This window comes from Apteryx mantelli, chromosome 1, assembly GCF_036417845.1.
Source record: "Apteryx mantelli isolate bAptMan1 chromosome 1, bAptMan1.hap1, whole genome shotgun sequence".
Lineage (NCBI taxonomy): Eukaryota > Metazoa > Chordata > Aves > Apterygiformes > Apterygidae > Apteryx > Apteryx mantelli.
This window is the reverse complement of record NC_089978.1, coordinates 220,273,193-220,292,495: the sequence shown is the minus strand read 5'-3', so window position 1 is coordinate 220,292,495 and position 19,303 is coordinate 220,273,193. Positions and strand designations below refer to the sequence as shown.

At 42.6% G+C, this 19,303-nt stretch overlaps 1 protein-coding gene across 1 annotated transcript in view; it reads right to left on the bottom strand.

Annotated features, from left to right (window-relative positions):
• EXOC4 (exocyst complex component 4) overlaps positions 1-19,303 on the bottom strand; it is a 390,836-nt gene that overhangs the window by 199,825 nt on the left and 171,708 nt on the right. The window contains exon 10 of the mRNA XM_013946956.2: positions 14,803-14,899. Coding sequence (XP_013802410.1) covers positions 14,803-14,899 — 97 coding nt within the window. The remainder of the gene's footprint in view (positions 1-14,802; positions 14,900-19,303) is intronic.

Here is a 19,303-nt window from a genome sequence, read left to right as displayed (position 1 = left end):
GCTGCTGGGACTTGCCACCAGACGCAGGGAAGTCTTTGAAGACGCCCATTAGCGACACTGACATCCTCCTCTCCCCGAGCCAGGTTCTTTGTGCCTGATGCCAATCCCATCTGGAGAGGGATTTAAGCCTATTAGGTTCTGTAAAAATCTACTGTCAGCCCTGGTTATCCCAGTTTGATTTTGTATAAAAAGGAGAGGAAAACAACATATTTAAAATTGCCTTTCAAATTCAGTAGGCCAACCCAACAACACGAGACGTGTCTTTGACAAGATCTACATGCGCTTCGGGAATTTAAAAGAATCATAAAAAAGATTTTATTTTATCTTCTTTTCATATGAAGAAAAATGTTATTATCATCACACTATTGGTCTTTTTATCTCCTTTTTGGCAACACGTGTTAAATTAGAGGAACTATCATTTCTTAAATGCCCTGGGCTAGTGGAAAATCTGGGTCATAATTTCACAGGTTTGCAATGACATGAACCCCGTCATGAGACTACACACGAACACACACTTCCCTGTGGAAGAAAGAGGCTCACCGTTTTAATTAACTTAAACCTCTTAATCAAGAGGCACACTAAAATTATAGAATATACACATGCTCTTTGAATTCATCTTCCATTTGATGCTTCGTTACCCAAATAGATTTCATATCTGAATGGGTGCAGAGTTTGACTAACCTAGAGGGATACTTCTATTTTATATTAGGATTTGCAACACCGAGAATGGAAAGAATTTGAAAAGGTGACAGTTCACTCGTGTTAATCCTTACGAATCTGCAGTATGGCTAGGAATTATAAAACAGCTTCTGCAGCGGTTATGGGACCGTAGCACACGGTTTCATCAAAATTCAATTTTGCTGATTACACACCTTCAGGAATTTGGGTGTTCTACACCAAACTTACAAAAGGAGGTGAAGGTCATGAGGAACCATACGTCTTTCCGTTAGACTTCAGATTTCTTTCGCTCTCCTTTTCTTTGCCAGACTAGGCACAAAATCAAAGCAACTCAGCATATGAATTTTGTAGCTCGACCTCACGTGGTTAGCTTGCATCTATTGATCCATTTGTGCACATGGGTATGGTCAAGGCCAACTGGGACCTCTGCCTTTGAAAAGCTTCACCCCAGCTACCAACTGTAGTATGGCCATTTCTCATGCCGAATTAGGGACAGCACTACCCAAGAGAGCTTTTCTCTCCTGGCCAATATGGTAGCACGGCCCAAACGAACAGCCATCTCGTTGGGTTTAAACACAAAGAGGTTTTCTGGATGGCGCTTTACGCACGACGCACAACACTTTTCAGACCGGGGGCGTGCGTGCAAAACTTCGAAATAGCTTTTATTTATCAGCCTTTCAGGCATTCTGCTTACTCTGCCAAGATTTTGGGAAGGTTTAAGGGCACAGGAAAAATTTATGAAGGGGTGGGGGGAAGAAACCCTTCATTTTGTTTAACTAACTGACTTGATTGATGTTTTTAAATGATATTGTACTCTCAATAGCTATTGCCTTCTATTCAAAGAACTTAGCTACATTACTTCAAAGATCATGTTTTTACCGTTGTAAAATGCTTGACGGTAGGTAATTACAACACATTATCAGAATAACTCAAATACTGCATATACTACATTACAAATGACAACCAGCAATTAAATCCATTACCGCCTTTCATCAAACTAACCAGAGAAAAACACTTAACTATTGGCCTGGGCGTATCTCAAACCGATAATAAGTACTCATTTTATTTCCTCCAACAATAGTCCTCAGTCCTTGACAACTTCTATTTATTTTTGAATATGGAAGAGGTGCCAAACATTTTCTTTGGGAGGCTCTCGAGGGATGCGTGGGACAGATCTCTTCCCGTCGCATCCCCAAAACCAAATGTTTCACACGGCTGAAACGGGAGCCACAACTCTTCACGCGGCAACACGTGCACTGAGTTACGTGCTCAAGGCTTCTGGTTACGGGACAGAGAAGGGACCGGCTGGGACCGCGGGAAAAGGGCAGCTGAGCCTTTGAGGTTGGGTGAATTGTTTCATCAGCCTGGCCGGAGTGTACGGGCGATGGGTTTGGCACGTCTCACATGGAAGAAAGATTGACCTGGATGAAGGAGCAACAGAAAATAACCCCAAATACTCAAAGCATCTCGAAGAATTGGGAAGAATGCTGTCTGGGAAGGAGACGAAGCAATAATTTAAGATAGAGGCAGAAGAGCATTGCATAAATAGGACGTGTGTGAGCGAGAGAGAGAAATACCCACATGAAGAAACTATAGCAACTAACAATCTAGTTACTCTTTGCAATTAATTAATTCTTATCAAGGCATTACTTTATAACAACAATTTGCTTTTGATTCAGATTAATGATTTATGCCCAGGCTGATCCCCAGAGTGAATCGCTTTCGTTAAAATCAATTATGCGGTCTGCACCAAGAGGGTTGATTTTTGCAACGAGGAACGAATTGCAGAGAAAAACCGCACGTTCCCGTACAACAAAATGAAAAACAATCCCAGACTGAAGGCTTGTCTCCACCTTTCATGAGGATGAAGCAAAACAGGATGGTTTTATTTCCTCCCTCTAGTATTACAAAAGTGCAGAGAATGGAAACTTTCCTACTCCGCGTAGCAGTTATGATTTTCTGTGCTGTGATTTATCTACTGCCTGGACATCGACCAGGCCACGGCTCTCCCCGATCGCTGTCACTCATCTTCATCAGAAAGCAGAAGGATGACTTTTTTTCCTCAGAGCTCTGGAGACCTATTAGAAGAGAACCAAATCTGACACTTGGCTGAATCTTGCTCCCTTCTTGTCGTACTCAGCGTTATTTCTAGAAGGTCTCAATTTTTCCTTTCCGTTCAGAACGGTTATGGAGGTGCTACAAGAGCGGGTATCCCAAAACCAAGTAACAGGCAATTTCTGAGGGATCTACGCGCGTTTTAGCAATGTCATTAAACCTTACTGAGTGTACGCATTTTGATTTTTTATTTTTTCTATATACTTCGAAAACACTCTCTTACTGCAGAGATAATGGGATTACTGAAAAAAGTCACCAAAAATGATTACAGCCACCGAGAGCCTCAGCCCGTATCTGATCATCGTTGCATTTTACAGTGTACGCAGCACCGCTAGCCCTTGCTTTCTCTTTTTACTCTGTGAGAAGCCCTCGGAGGCAGCCAGTATAAAACCTTAATAAAAAGATGTGCTTTCCTGTTCCCAGGCATTACCACATCATTCAGGGGCCCTGGTACCACCATTCCATTAGTTTTAAACGTTATTACAGGGATTGGTTCTTAAGTCACTATGAAGATTGAAAAAGCAAAGCTTTTAGCTTCCTCTGTTTTGTTACATTTGTTTCAGTGTTTCCACAGGAAAAAAAACAAAACCACAAAAAAGCCAGAAACCCTCCAATCTGAAGCTGCAAAAAGAACCAAGGCAATGACCTTAAGTAGTCCTATTTGGCTCCCAAAACCTCGAGTTGCCACTGTCAGGAGCGAGAATTGAATTTAAAGGTCTACTTCTTCCACAAATTAAATTCCAGCAATATTTCACTGTCCGGATTTTCTCTGGGAACGGAACTGTTTACCGGTGTCCATATACTGTACTCAAACGAACATCCACAGCACTTAGGCAAGCTGTGATTCACCGGGGTCTGCTTTGCTGGAAACACAACTTCGGACTCCCCAAATCACGCCCTGCCCCTGAAGGTGGAAGCACTTCACCGGCGATAAAAACCCCTACCACAAACCAGCAACCTAGACAGCACGGCTAGCTGATGGGGTTCTTCATCTACAGATGACAAAGTCCTCAACTGATACGTAGAGTAGGTGGTATCACCAATTTGGAGATAAGGAAGAGGAGGCAAAGCTGATGAAATGGCTTTCTGGAGCCCTGCTGGCTCCAGAAGGCACCAGGCTGAGCCAGCCCTGTGCTAAGATGCTCCCCAGCATCTTCTCCAGATCTCAGCCACAGGCTCAACAATTAATAACCTGGAAGGATTTCAAGGAATTCAAGAGAAGGAAAAAAAAAAAAAGGAGGAAAAAACCCCCATAACCATAACTCCAAAGTGGGGCTCAGTGACGTCTGCTGCTCAGCAGAACAAGTTTTAGGGCTGCTCAAGGGTGTGAAAATGTACTGCAACAGCCTTGCTTGGGCACGTTGCTACTTGGGCCAAAACCCAGGTCCCAGCATCCCTCTAACAAGGGGGGAAATAATGCCGACAGGCTGGTTTAGGGGTGAGGAAACATCTCCAACTAACATGCACTGAACTTTTTTTTTTTTTAATAGAGGAAAATGCATGAAAACACTTAAATTGCACACAAATAAAGTTAGAACATTTAAGGAATTCAGAGGAAGACCCAGAGACAGAGGGACGAAAATCATGCACTCACAAAATCATGGAATTGTCCAGAATTATATTTTTTAACTCAGTAATAACAAGCAAGAAGGTGAGGATAAAAACATGGGAAATAAATGCCAAACAAATGACTATTACTATAAATTGCAAATAAAAATGTTAACTACTGAGGTATAGTCAGAATTAAGTCATTGGTATATAACTTTTAGTTCAGTGAACTTCTCTTTCTTTCCTACTCAGTCCTTCCCGACATGCTGCCTCCTAGTTTAAGCTCTGTTTTAAATGTCAAAACTGAAGGATATGGGGGAAAGAGAGCTTGTTTTAAGCTTGTTTGCTTAAAAAACAGATAAAGGGGTGGGGAAGAGGAACTGCCTTTCCCTGCCGCTTTTTTCAGTTTAAAACTCGACAGTATTTGATTTTGCTGGGGTCACACCTCAAATCACTAGCTCAAACAACTTCTTACTAAAAGATAATACTACTACTAATAAATAATAATGATGAAATTATTATAATAATAAAAATTAAAATAAATAAAAATGCAAAATGACATAATAATTAAAAAATGAGCTGAACGAGACTAAGTTACCACATTACCATTTGAAGCAGGTGTATTTTGCTGTATTTTGCACAGTGCTGCGTGAGCTGTTCAGAGGTCACAGGTACGATCAGAGCTCGACAGTGACATTTCTCTGTCCCTGGTGACAACACTTATCCGGTATTCCCAAAACCATTCCTGCGGTGCCACAGTGCTCCAGGACCCCAGGCAAAAGGAGCTACACAAGTGGTATTACACAATATGCAATTACTGCTAATCGAGCTGATGTTCTCGAAGCCTGGGACCCAAAGTAACCAAAAAAAAGAGACCAAAATTCGCCTTTGTGCTCTATTTGGGAGGACAGCTGTAAAATGCCAGACTTTCCCCAGATCGCAAAATTTTTAATTGCACATAAGGAGGTTTTAAATAGCTTTGCAAAAACCAAACACGAACAATCTAGCTAAAACACAAAGTAGAGAGCTCTGATGTGAGCGACCAACGCTAAGAGAACTCCAGTGCTCTACCAAAGGGAACCGTCTCAAGACCTTCACACTACAAGCAGCATTTAATGCTCACTAGATTCCCTCCTTGGAGTTCCCCTGTTATATTCAGAGTCTTAATAAAGCCCTCGCTAACATATTTTCTGAACAGTTTCCATAAATACATGAAGAACCCAGAATTTGTCAGGTTCTTCCCCTTTTCCTCCGCAAAGAAAACAACGGAGGAGCCTCTTCTATTTCTGCCAGCTACACCTTGCCAGGTTTTTTTGTAGCTTGGCAGATTTTTCTTTTTTTGCTGCATCAGAGTAGTACTTACTGTATTTTAAATGAAAACTGGTGACATTCAAGCAAGTTTTAGCTCCTGTGGGAATTCATCCCCCAATGCCATGACTCCTGCGCGGGAGAATCTCACCTCGTGCTTGGACAGTTTCATAGTGTCCCATCGGCAGAAGCATTAAAAGCAGATCTCAGTGCGTAACTCAGGCTCCTAAAAATATTGCAAGATTTAACCACTCTGTACTTAAATTAAACAAAAGGTTCCACTCTCCTCTTCCAGCTTCGCTAAACACTTTTTCCCCTGTCAAGTTTGCAAGTGGTAGAGCGGTGAAAAAAAGGAAAGAATAAAGAAAATCTGTAAACCTGTGCGTATGCAACACAATCATGTCAATCATGTTTAACTGCTAATTTCATGAATATAACACCTACGAATTTCTGTGGAATAGTCCATACAACAGATTTACACATAATTGCATAGGGGAAAAAAAAAGATGATTCTTGGTTCCTGCTTCTCCTCTACCAGCTCTTTCCCTTCGGTCTCAGCTGCAATCTGCTAAAATGACCTTCCAGTAACGAAGGAAGGTTACTCATCATTTCTAATCAAATTCTTGCACCTATCCTGCTAACAAGGCACCATTGGGCGATTTATAATTTACAGCCAATTTGAGCTCACGCAAAGGAAGACTCGGGTTTCCTTCGAAATACGCTGCGCGTTTCACAAGCCCTGGCTCACCTCGCAGGTCCCCGGTAGGATAATCTGACCCGACTCATTTGTCCGTCTGGGTAAAGCACTCGCAGCGGATCGGTCGGTCACTGCCACCGCCTGCACGGCTGTGATGGAGAGCTGGGTGCATTAAAGGAAAAAAATAAATCCATTTCCTAGATTTGTTTTTAATTTTGCCAAACAAATTTGCAGACAACACACGATACTTACAGAAGATATTTTAAGTGAGCACACCCTTGCAAAATTCTACAATTAGCTAGATGCTAGCTAATATATGGAGTTTTACCTGGAAAGAGAGTTCAAGTTAAAAAAGCCAAGGAATTTTGGATATATTAAATTCTCTTAAGGAAAAGCACACACTTATATTTTTAAAAATGCACCTTTTTAGGCCTGGAAAACATGCTAGTAGAGCTGTCTTTAGAGGCTTCGGCTAGCTGGCTAATGGTTAAGAAAGCACTCTTAGTAAGACCGCTTGGTCCAGCAAAATACCCAAGGCTACTACCAGGCCTGGTATCGAACAAAACCCACTAACTGAATTTCCTCATATTTATCCTTTTCCTTCTCAGGACTGCTCCAAAGATTTGCTGGCATCTGTAAAACCTGCAGAAGGGCAGCTTCAACATCTTAATCATCACCACCACCAGCAGCTACAAAAAATCGTAATACTCATAAAAGCAATTCCATGTTTCTAGCAGGTGCTTGGAACAGACAGGTTTACAGCTCTGAACATGGGACTTTTAACCTCAGCTATTAACAAGAACTCATACTGAAAGCTATGAATTTTGTTAATAGGAGCTAGAACAAAAGCAGCAGGAGTTTCAGAGAGCTAGACTAGCATCGCATCCAAGGAAAACCTACAGGAAGAAGAGAAGCAGAACATGAAAGCTATGTATCAGAAAAACTAAATCAGTTCTACCTAAGTACCTATTAGGACTTTTAAGTCTCTAAAATCAATGCAGGAAAATAAAACCCATTGCTGGAAAAAAATTGCTATACGGTCTCTACTACAACTTAACATAGGTCAACTGCAGAAGGACATCGAGCCACTGTATCTCCTCTGTTAAAGGTAGGTGGCAGATCCCATGGCATATGATATCTCAGATATTTGGTTCAGTTTGCCAATGCTTCTCAGATTTTTTTGACCCTCATGTAGCACGGGAAATATGGTGCTGTCATCGCTATTGCCAGATCTCATATGAGCTTAGTAATACAAGACCTTGTCATGCCTCGTCTTGGCCCAAGCTAATTTGAACAAAGTTGTCTAAAATGTGTATAAAAATGACAAGCAGACTCAAGAAAAAGGAAGGTCTACCATCAACATCCAACTCAGTCCCTGTTAAAACTGTGTGTAACACTTGAAACGCTTCATTTTCTACTGCAGTAGCACGTCTCTTAGCTCCCAGGTTGGCTGTTCTGCTTAGGTCTCCTACAGAGAGACAGGCTGCAAGAAAGCATATTGCCGAAAACACTCAACAAGCTAGAGAAGACAAAAACAGCCCTCTTCCAGTCCAACATCAGCTTCTCCAGTAGGAGGAAACCCCGTGATTATTCACACCACAGTACGAAATCAGCCGGTTCTGAACATTTCTGAACCTGGATTCGCTGCCTCTTCTTGGGTGCGAGACAGCAGAGCAGATCTGCACCAGGATGGCTGGTGCCTCTCGAGACCGGCTGTCAGTACGTGACTCTCGGGTACAGCCATTCGAGCGCGGCCTCCTCGAAAGGCATAAGCGAGTCCCCGAAAACTCACACTAAGCTGTCATAAATCTCTAATTCCAATATAATAAAAATAGCAGTGTTCGGCAATATGTGGGACTTCAATCTTACTCCATGAGAACATGAGTTAAGTTCTAGAAGAGAACTTACACGATGCTCCCATTAAGAAAACAACTAAAATGCCGTTTTTTCTTTTGCTTGATGAACATCACACCGTCACGAAGTGATTATTATGGAATTGAATTAACACCGTTCCCAGCCATTCGGCATAAATCCCTGCAAATGTCAAAATTGATATGTTCCTTCAGCTTCTACTTCATCTGAAGGAAAGGTGGAGCTGGAGAGATGTGAAATCTGTGACAGGCTGTTGATTTCCCGCACGGATGAAGCATGTTTGAAAACTCGCAACTTGACTGATAGGCTGAAGAGCGTTCGCCGGCAGACGATATAAAATCAATGCGCCGCGCGTTTGGTGGGGTTTGGTGGAGAAGAGGTTTTGTTTGTGTGGGAGGAGGGTGCTTTATTTTCTGTCATAGCAAATGAACGGCCTTACCTTCAGGTTTTTATAAACTGTCATCTTTAATCAGGCACACGCGGGAAGACTGTCAGTTCTTATAAAGCCTTTTTAAAAAAAGGCACAAAACGCGAAGCTGCTCCCCATCGCCTCCCCGCGCGCGACAGCCTCCATCAGAACGAAGCTGTTCCTTCGCGGTGTCACAACAAGGGGCTTTTTTTGTTGTTTTTTTGGAAACGCGGCTTGATATTTCAGCTACCTGGACTTTATGAAAGCTCGTCAAAGGGAAAAAAGAGTTACGGATTCGCCCGCGAGAAACATTCATTCCCGCTGTTGACAGGTAGAAAGTACTAAACGGCACCAGCAAGGGACTCGTCAACCGAGCGTCTTCCAAACGCTCATTAAATCAGCGGCAGGAAAACGCAGTAGGTGGGTACCAAATTGCTCCCGTAAGATTTGGTTGCGATGGAGGCCAACTGAAGCAAACAGCGAGGGGACGGAAAGTTGCAGCAAGCCCCCGTCGCGCGCAGGAATGAGTGTTAACCATCACGGACTGAAGACGGGGACGTTGAGCATGGTGGGGACCTGTGGCAATGCAAGGAGAAGCAAATGCCCTTTGCCGCGACGAACTGCAGAGGCGCCTGCACGGGACCCGCTGGGAAACACTGCCCACCTTGCAGAAGCAAGATTTAGATCAGCTCCGTGATATTTTTTCCCTCTCTTTGAAGATACGACCTAGACTTCAGAAACTTAAGACTTAGACTATAACACTTAAGAAACAGTATTCCTGAAATATAGGTGGTTATATATTTAATGGGTCACTAACGTTAAAATTGGCAAATAACGTTTTCCTGCATACATAATAGAGGCTCAGGATTAAACCTGATTTTATTTTTATTATTTTACTTAAACCCTTATCCTCTGAATATTTTTCAATCTGAAACGTAAATTTTAAAGAGTCAGTATCATTTAAAAAGCTCCATCTCCTAGCTTGAGTCGGATTTATTAATTTCTCTAAAACCACACATTTTCAGTTTGATTTCAAAAAGCTAAGAACAACAACTCTCATCTTTTAGCATTATTTGGGCCATAAGACGGGTTGACTTCTTCTGCCTCTTCAATAATAATGTATTGCCCTTTGACAGATAAAATTCCACGTATTTTTCTTAACACACCCGATATCATTTAACATACTCTAAACATACTACATATAAGTAACAAGCTAATTTGATCTGCACACTCCTTTTGCTTCCAAAATAATACTTTCTATATATTAAATTCTAATTTTACAGTACACAACGACCTATTACAGCATAATTTAAAAACAAATCAGTTATTAGAGCTGCACAAATACTATACGAATCAAAGGGCTTATCAGAGAGGTGCAATTTCTTAATTACAGCCACAGGTTTGCATCAGTTACCGGCACGCATTTATGAACTCTTCTCCAAGAGGAGAGTTTGGCCTTGCGAAGACCAAAGGATTTAGATGCTCTATAGCAATCGAGCGCCCGGATTTCAATTTGGCCTGCAGTACCTTTTGCCTTGGCATAGCCGGAATTAAATAGAAGCTTGACGTGATTATTTGCAACGCATGGGAAGGTAAAACATCCCGGCTAACGCGCGTGTACCCGCGTGTGCATCTCGCGCGCCTCCCTCCCAGGACAGGTGGAAATTTCAGCTCCAGCAGCCTGGAAGAGATTGGGAAAGAGCACGCCGGGATCAACAGGCAGCGACAGAAAATTATTGTCCTCCGAGATTATTCCCTAAGGGGAGGACATTGCATTTATTTTATTTAATACGAGAGCAATCACTCTTTTATCCCCGCTAACGTAGGTGAAAGGAATAGGAAATTGCAAAAATGCTTATGGGTGTGTGTATACATATATATATATGCATATATATGTATATATATATTATATATATTTTATATATATATATATATTTAAAAAAAGGTATTACTTTTGGATGGCGAGGACTAGTTCAAAAGAACGTAATTTAATTGTTAAATCAAATTGCCCAATCGTTAGCTGCTCTTTGCCGCTCCCTCCCGCAGCCCTTTCAATCGCGGCTCGATCTTAACGAAGCGCGGCCGGTATTCGCCAGCGGATCCCTTCGCGGCCGCTACCCGAACGGCGCTCGAGCGAGCCGGCCTCGGCGGCGCTTCCGCCCTGCGCAACGCCATCGGCCCCCTCCACCTCTCCCCGCCGAAGCCCTGCAGACTGCAGCCATCTGCTCTTCCGTCGCCTGCTAATAAACACGCTCCGGAAAAGCATATGCAAAGCCACGATTCCCCTGCGGAGCCAAGTGCCTTTTTCGAATGCCAGCTGAAACAAATAAACAAGAAATCCTCCCCCCTTTCCGCGCCGCTGCCAAACAAATGTTACGTCCGGGCACGCCGGCACGTTCCCGTGGCAAGCGGCCGCCGGCCGAGGACGAAGGAGGCGACCGGACTCTTTTGGTAACTTCTAGACTTTGACACCACCCGTGATACGTAATTAAGGGATATTTATTCCTCATCAATTTGTAAATGCAATTAGTTTTCGCAGGGATCCTCTCCGGAAAATGCCCACCCGCCTTCCAAAAAGCCGCTGTTGGCTTACTGCGTGCGTGGTGGTGGTCACTATTGCCAGATCTCATATGAGTTTAGTGACACAAGACCTTGTCATGAGTTGTTAATCCGGGGCTCGGAGCATCTCGACCGTCCCGGTGGGAATTAGGAACCGGCATCCCAAAGGTCGCAACGCGCCTCGGTTCCCAAACTCGCCTCGCTGCCCTGCATGGATCCTAGGAAAGGACAACTCGGAAAACCACGCAGACGTGTTTGTCCTGTGGTTTTCTACGGCTGTAAGCGCTGTGTTTGGAATGACGGTAGCGGGGAAAAAAAAAAGGTGTATTAATTGCAGCTTTAAATGCAATTTTACCCTGACAAATAACTAAGGAAAAATGGCACCTTCCTAATAAGCAGGTTTTTCCTTGAGTACGTTCACAACCGTTCCTGCCAGTTTGGCTGAGAAAAATTTGCTTTCGTTACTTCTGGAGGTCTGTAGAGCTGATAGTGTTAAAGCACAAACCTCATTTTATTTATTTTCGTGCACCGTTACCAAAATTGTTCTGGTTGGATCTACTCGGGAAAGCCCTAGAGCCAAGTCCTTCTCCAAATTAACTCTTATTGCTGGCGATACGGGGGCTAATGTACAAGCCCCTGAAAGCCTGCTGACCCCAGGGGTCTTCAAAGGGGTCTGGATCCATACTGGATCTCGAGATATAAATAATAAAGAACGTAAAATTAATCTTCCAGAGCCCAGGATATAGGGGGAAAAAAAACCATTATAAGCAGTAAACATAACGCTCTGATTTTGCAACTCTCTGACGCGATAGCAGACGACACATTTGAGATCAGTGGTACAAAAAGAGATAAATTCACACCGATGAATATGAGCCAGTCTGCTTGCAACCCTCCACAGAGTATTACTGCGCTGAATTATATATTAAAGCCACCGCTTAATGTGACGCTCAGGTTTTAAATGATCACAACAGTCTCGGGTTTTTCAATGATCCGGTTAGCTTAATGTTTTTAGAAGCATTCAGTTTTCCAATAAAATCAGCTCGCCCGTACAGTGCTAAAACTTCTCTGTCAACGTATTTACGTGAACTTGACCAAAAAAATAGGTGGAAAAAAACCCCCCTTCTAAATAAAATATTGATCACGTTGAATTCAAGAGAGATTAATTCTCAGCCTATATGTGCAACATCGACAAAAGATGACTGAGACGGGCCCAGCCAACAAATGGAAATTAAAGCAAGCGAAAACTTCACACCTCTGCAGCAGTTGCCTCCCGGAGAGCTCAACACTTCAGGCAACAAGGGCTAGAAAAGGGGTCAAAGATCTAAGCAACGGGCAACGTGTGCATCAGAGGATGCACTAGAAATTATCGCAAATGCCAACATTTTGCAAAACCCACCGTATTCAGCGTTTTCCCACCACGGCCAGCAACGTACGGCCAATTTGAGCAAGAGTCAGTAGATAAGGCTGTTTGCTGGTAGGACACATCACTGCTGTTGGCTCCTAGCATCGACACGATTCTCCGCAGGGACTTTTTTTTTCCCCTTTTTTTTCAACACCGAAAGAAATGCAGCCCTGTGGGCATCCCCCAAACCGCTCCCGCTCCGACTAGGGCAGCACTGATTTACAGCAGCGGCGAAAATGCTTTCAGATGCAGACCAAAGTTTAGGATTGTGGGTTGAAACTACGACAGCCGGGACTCTTGCAGAACATTATCTTGTCGATCATTACGGCAGGTAACATCGTGTTATTTTTTTTTTTTAATTACAGTTTTCACCTGTATCCAAACCCACCTCGCTCTAGAGTGAAAAAGGGAAAGCCGGGTCACAAAATATTTTCTTTCTCTTCAAGCCGGTATTGATGTAAGGAAGTACTGATGTAAGCAAGACGAGATGCTGCAGATAGTTGGGGTGAAAAATATATTGTACTCGGATATCTTAATCTTGACGCGATGATTTTTTTTTACGAGACAAATTATTTGCACTGCCTACCTTCCAAGTCGGGAATGAAACTCAAGCGCTTGTGAAAATTGCTATTTAAAACATAGCGCTCATGTTTGACTCCGATGGGAAAAGGGGAGGGAAAAAAAAAAGACAAAGCAGGAAAGGGAACAGGGGAGAGAAAAAAGTGTTTTCACCAATTCTTAAATCAGTATAAATCACCTCATCAATAAAAATAACAGCACCTCCACGGCCCCATCTGTTTACATCTGCCTGTAAAGTCATTAAAGATGAACAGACGGACGTCCATGTCACAGTGATCAACTTGTATAGCATATTGCATCCTAACTGCTGTCTTCCTCTTCTCATAATAAAATGGCAGAAATCTATAAACTATGCTCTAGCAAGTTAATTTTTCTGCAATTTTATTTTCAAAGTAACTATTATCACTAATTCATTAAACGAGCAGCAAAGATTCCTTCCAAAAAAAAAAATGCAGCTTATGCATTTGTTGTCAACATCACTTTCATTTTAAGACAGATTGGGGGTAAAATAAAATGTGCTTACGAAATTATCCAATTTATTGCGGGCATCGCGCAATAAATGAAGGGCGTATGGTGTACGTAGCCCTGCTGCAAGGAAGGATCTGAAAGAACATAACAAGTCTTAATATGCCCCCACAACACATGCTCTCGTGAAAATTACTCAAATCTCTGGTGTCACAACGTCAGAAAGTTAACTTTGGTTGCGCAAAGGAATTAATGCGCTTTTTCTCCGCATCTTTTAAACCTGAGAAGTCACAAATGGCCACAGTTCTCAGCTACCAAGATGACAGTCAAGGTATTCCTTCCCCTCAAGACCACATCCCCATTGCTTATTTTTATTATTATTTTATTATTGCTTATTTTTAGCGCTGGTGAAACATGTCCTGTGGCATGACTGATAATAGTAAGTAATACAAATAGAGCAAAGGAGGGAAATACTATCTGGAAGGTCATGTCTGACGATAAAGGAAAATCCTGCAAGGAAAAGGCAGAGGTGGAAGACAGACATCAACCAAGAAAAAACTTGCATTATTTAACTCCGGCCAAACTAAGGAAATGAATTATTAGATTACGATGGGAAAAGAGCAAGATTACAGTATCTGAGGTGAGTGTCTTGGTGAGAGCAAAATTCAAGCAGTCCTTGACGACCTGTGAATTTCTACCATTTTAATAACCGGCACAGCACTTTTGATGAGGGACTTAATTTGCCATGCATAAACCAGACTTGTTTATCAGAGAATTAACTTACCTTGCTGTTCATAAAGCATCTTCCTGACTTTTTATTAAATATAATGGACAATAAGCGATAAACAACTTGTGACAGGCGGCACCTGAACTTTTCCCACCTTGGGTCAATAATAAATTGCATTGTTCAATGAAAAGGGGTCAGGTAGGCAAGCAATCCCACCTGGGGCAACAGCTCGTTTTGAAAAAGATGAGACGAGCATCTGCAGCAAGCTCAGCTAACGGTTACTTTTTACGCAGGCGAAGAGCAATTTTACAGCAAGCCCAAAAATACACGCGCGCGTGCACACACCTGCCATGAGATGCTATCTCAGAAGCAGCAATGTGCCCACTAATAAAGTGGGTTACTTCCAATTATTTGCATTTATAGAAATACGGAGGAAGCCTTACCTGAGCAGCGGATGAAAGATGATCGTAATGTTTCTGGCTCCTGGTTTGCAGACGAACTTGGAACCACCACCTTCAATTAAATTATCATCTGGTCCTCCTTGAAAAGAATATAAAACAAGCTGTCTAATAAAACCTGAACATTCATTGATTTTTAGATAATAAGTGATAATTAAACATTTTGGTCTGACTGTAAATGCTTCATTCCTGGTGAAAGATCAGTAATTAACCTGAAGATACAACCTTTCTCCTCTTGCCGCTCAGAGGAAGCTTTCCTAATGTAGTAGGAACAATATAGATAATATTTATATGCTACTTTAGGTTCCTCTTTCCATAGTTAGCAACAATATTGCAGAAAGACCGATTTAGCGGATTAAGTGAAGACCTCCTAAGGTACAGGACCCAGTTTGGGTTGCAGAAGAGTTTTCTAGCTGCATCAAACAAATTTCTGAGTTGGTCCAAGGTTCAATTTACTACCTATGAGGTGTCAACATGACACCCACCACACGGATGTGAGATGACCGGAGATCATTAAAAGATTTGAACTTCACAGTTCTTCAGAGCACCATCCCACCAACAGCTGAGGACATCCAGCATGACGTTAAACTGAGCTTAACAGACCTTGGAAGAGCACAAAACTGAGCCCACAGCTCTTCATTTTCACATGCACATGCTTAAATCATCCTTTCTCAAAAGCCCAAGAACGTCCATCACACAAGCTGAAGGACAAGGTCTTGTCAATGTGGATAATACCTATTTTTAAGTACACAATGGTTTGCAGCAGGGAAGGCTCCTGCATTTCTAATGGACAATGCTACTCTTCAGTTCCTTGGAATCTAGTTTCTTTTTAATTGCGAGTCGCATGTTGTTTTAACCTGTTTCTTTTTTATTGTATTTAATATTTAACACCACTGGATCTCTTAAGAGTCCACTTCCCACACTGCTGCTGTACTTCCACAGCAGAAGTCGCAGCTGCCTGAGTTACAGTTCCACGCACACGTGGACTTTCTCAGCCGCAGGAAAAATAAGCTGGTCGAGTCGGGCGCACTCACGGGAAGTAAAACGCAAACATCGATAGCGCATCGTACAGACCTCAGGCCCAGACTGCAGGACTTCCAGCGGCATGAAACACGCCTTCACACCACTATATCTGAACCAAAGTTACTGCAATATTTTCAGTTAGGGTACTGAGGCAGAAAAAAGGGGGGAAGGCAAATGCTCTACATCTCAATCTCCCAAATCCCTTGTATTTCCTAAAACCAACATGTTACCCTTGCAGAAGAAAGCGTCTTTGGGAGAATAGGCCAGTCTGCTCACTTAAGCAAGCAATAGCATCAAAAAAAAATCTGATTTTGAAATCAGCAGCAATTCAGCACATAACACCCCTGTATATTTGGTCATGCTCCCCAGGCACAAAGCACAGACCATCTTCCTGCTGCTACCACCTGACAATTAACCACATCAACTGTTTTTTGGGAAGTTAAAAATAAAAATATGAACTTGGACAAGATCTGTGTCTCAACTGTGAAGTCATTTTTGTTTTGCATGTGAACTCTCCACTAACGATTGAATAATAATAAACACAGGACCTAATCACATTATTACGATAGCTTTATAGGTAGGGAAGTGACAAAGAACTTGAAAGCAAAACACCACCAACAGATCATTGAACTTTTTGACCCTGACAACTGCCTACTTTGAAATAAGGAGAACGCCTTTGAATTGGAAAGAGTGAAAGGAGGATCAGAAGCAATGAGTAAGTGACTCCAACCTTCTTTCCAAACTCAAGTTTATGGCCTTTGGCCATTACCTGTAGCAATCCATAAAAAAAGCTCTTGCATGACTTAATCTCGTTGCCTCTCCTGTTCGCAACCCCAGAGCAAAGTCCAAGGACCGGTCAGGACATTGACTCTTGCACGCCTGAAGCTGTCCCTCCAGGTATTTCCACACAGACACATTAGCAAATATATTTTGGATGCTGTTCTCACCTGTTACAAGATCATGATACATGTCTGGATTTGGAGGATGGTTAGAGAGGAACTACCCATACAGACTACGGATGCTTGCACCTACACTACCTGCCAAAGGTGCAATCAGGACACTGAGCTTTTTCATACTTTCTATACTAACAAAAGGATTCACTTAAGTACAAAGAAACAGCTGGGGACAGAGTTTATAAATCTTTACTGACTGTAATGAGAAAGAGGTCACCCTTAAAAAAAAATAACAGAAATTTGGGGATTGCAGTTCAAGTTTAAAATGTCACGGTGTGACAAAATTCAAATGTGGAAAAAAAAAAAAGAGGCACAACTTCTAGGAAAAGAAAATTATTCATTTCCCCTATTAATGTCAGACCCTGCAATTTCCAGTGAGGTCTGTCACTGACTGACTTATTGAAGAATTCATCCAAGCATGAACCACTGAGGCATGAACTGGGAAATATAGGCTCAAATTAAGGAAGGGGTGTCATTCTCGTTATACCAAGTCACCCTGCACTAATCGATATTATTGACTGGGATGAACTCCAGAGCAAGGAATAAAACAATCATCTCTCTTACCTTCTCGATCACATTATGCAAGATTTGGGAAGAACGGAACACCAGCACTACGAGAAAAATATGCTTTTTGCATCTTCTCTGCTCTTAGCTTTCAATTAATAGTAATAAATGCTCTGCATGTAGGTAGAAGCTACAAGGAAAAGTAATTTTGTTTGCAGCAAAATATCTTACCTTGAAAAATACACTTATTTCCCAATGATACCCTGTACACAGCAACACCACCACAACACGGCAACAGTTGCTGCTAATACCAGCAACCTGCAATCTGTTGCCTTTACGTCTCTCAGTGCTGCTGTTGCGCACTTGCGGTTCCTCAGCTAAGCTGCTCTCGCCCGACATTAAAAACAGCTACGTTGCGCGCAGCCCGCGCACGGCCAAGCAACGCTGCCATCGACCTCAATGCCCAGCGCGGTAGTCTGCAACGATAACAACTGGAGAAAAGCTCAAACTGGAGCAAGAGAGAGCTTACGACAGCTCTGCCTGCATATTCACATGGAAACCTCGAGTGAGGACTTTGCCTGACTATGTAAAGGTCTCAAATGTGCCTTTACATCGGCCAGCCTCATATGCGGACGATGCCCAAGATCAAGTTCTGTGCTGGAGACCCAACAGACATCTCCAAAAAACCCCACCATGATTAACATCCTTATTGATTCATACCAAGAGCATTTCTGGCAGGGAGACAAATGATCATTCATCCATTCTGCAAAGAAACCAATGACTCCCTTCCAGCCGCCTCCAGAGAAACAGAGGTAGGAGATAAAGGAAGGGGAGAAAACCACCCTCTCTTTTCTTTCCCCTCATCAAGCTGATCATCGAGAGGCAGTTTGCATAGTCTCTGGACCAAACAAGAGCTACGCACGCAAACACTGTACTGCCAAGCTGTCCCAAGCTCACTGGCAGTAGCATGCAATTTACCCATGAGGAGCCTCAAAAAGTGGGGAGAAAACTATCACTATCATCTGCTGCATGAGGGAACAGGAGCTGGAGAGCCTAATTCCCAGTGAGCCCTGAAGATTTTAACCTGTAGGTAAGTGCTCAACTTTACTGCCACGACAGCTAACTATAAGCACTGATTCCGTGACTAACCATCCATCCTCACCCATCTGATGTATGTCCATGCTGATGTACAATGTCACAACATACATAGTGCTCCAAGGACCACCTGGACCGAGTATACGGCATCGTTTCAGCATTGCCGTATGACAGAACTCTTTTGTTCAGCTTGCAATTTTTTATTTTTATTTTTTAGTTTAAGGCAAGAAATTGTAATAGGCACATTTCATACCACTAGAAAATAAAAAAACCTAAATGTTTCACAGCTCTCACAAAGGACTGTTGTTGTAGCAGTTCCTTCTCAAGAGCACCAGCTTGCTGATTTAATCTGACTAGTAATAAATTATGAGATCAAAAAAGAAGAAAAACTTGAGGCGAAGTGAAATTTGTCATAGCTAATGATATCCTCATGCTGTGCTAGCAGAGAAGCGTGCCCACCTGAATATCGCTGCAAGCGGGAGTCAACGAGGGGGTCCATTAGTAACGCAGCTCCGCGTTTGTGAAACGGAGCCTGAAATGTCACGCCATGGTATGAAAAAAAACAAGATTACCAAGAAAGCTAGAATCTGCGCACGCATTTAAAACCTGAACAGACATCAACGGTGCTTCTAGTTTTCCATTCTGCCTACTACTTTACAGGGAGAAACTTTCCCCGTGGATATCCCATGTTTACCGCTAACACCCTGATCTGTACACATGGAGCAGGTCTCCAAGTGGTTCACTTCACTGAGGCCTGGCAAGTTTTCCTGTGCCACAAAAACGCAAGGGACTTTCTGAACCCAGCGGGGAAGAGAAGGACAACAAACAGCATCTTGTTCCATCCAGCAAAAGAGGGGAAAGAAGGAAGAGAAGATATTTTTATTAAATAAAGAGCAAAGGAAGAAGACAAT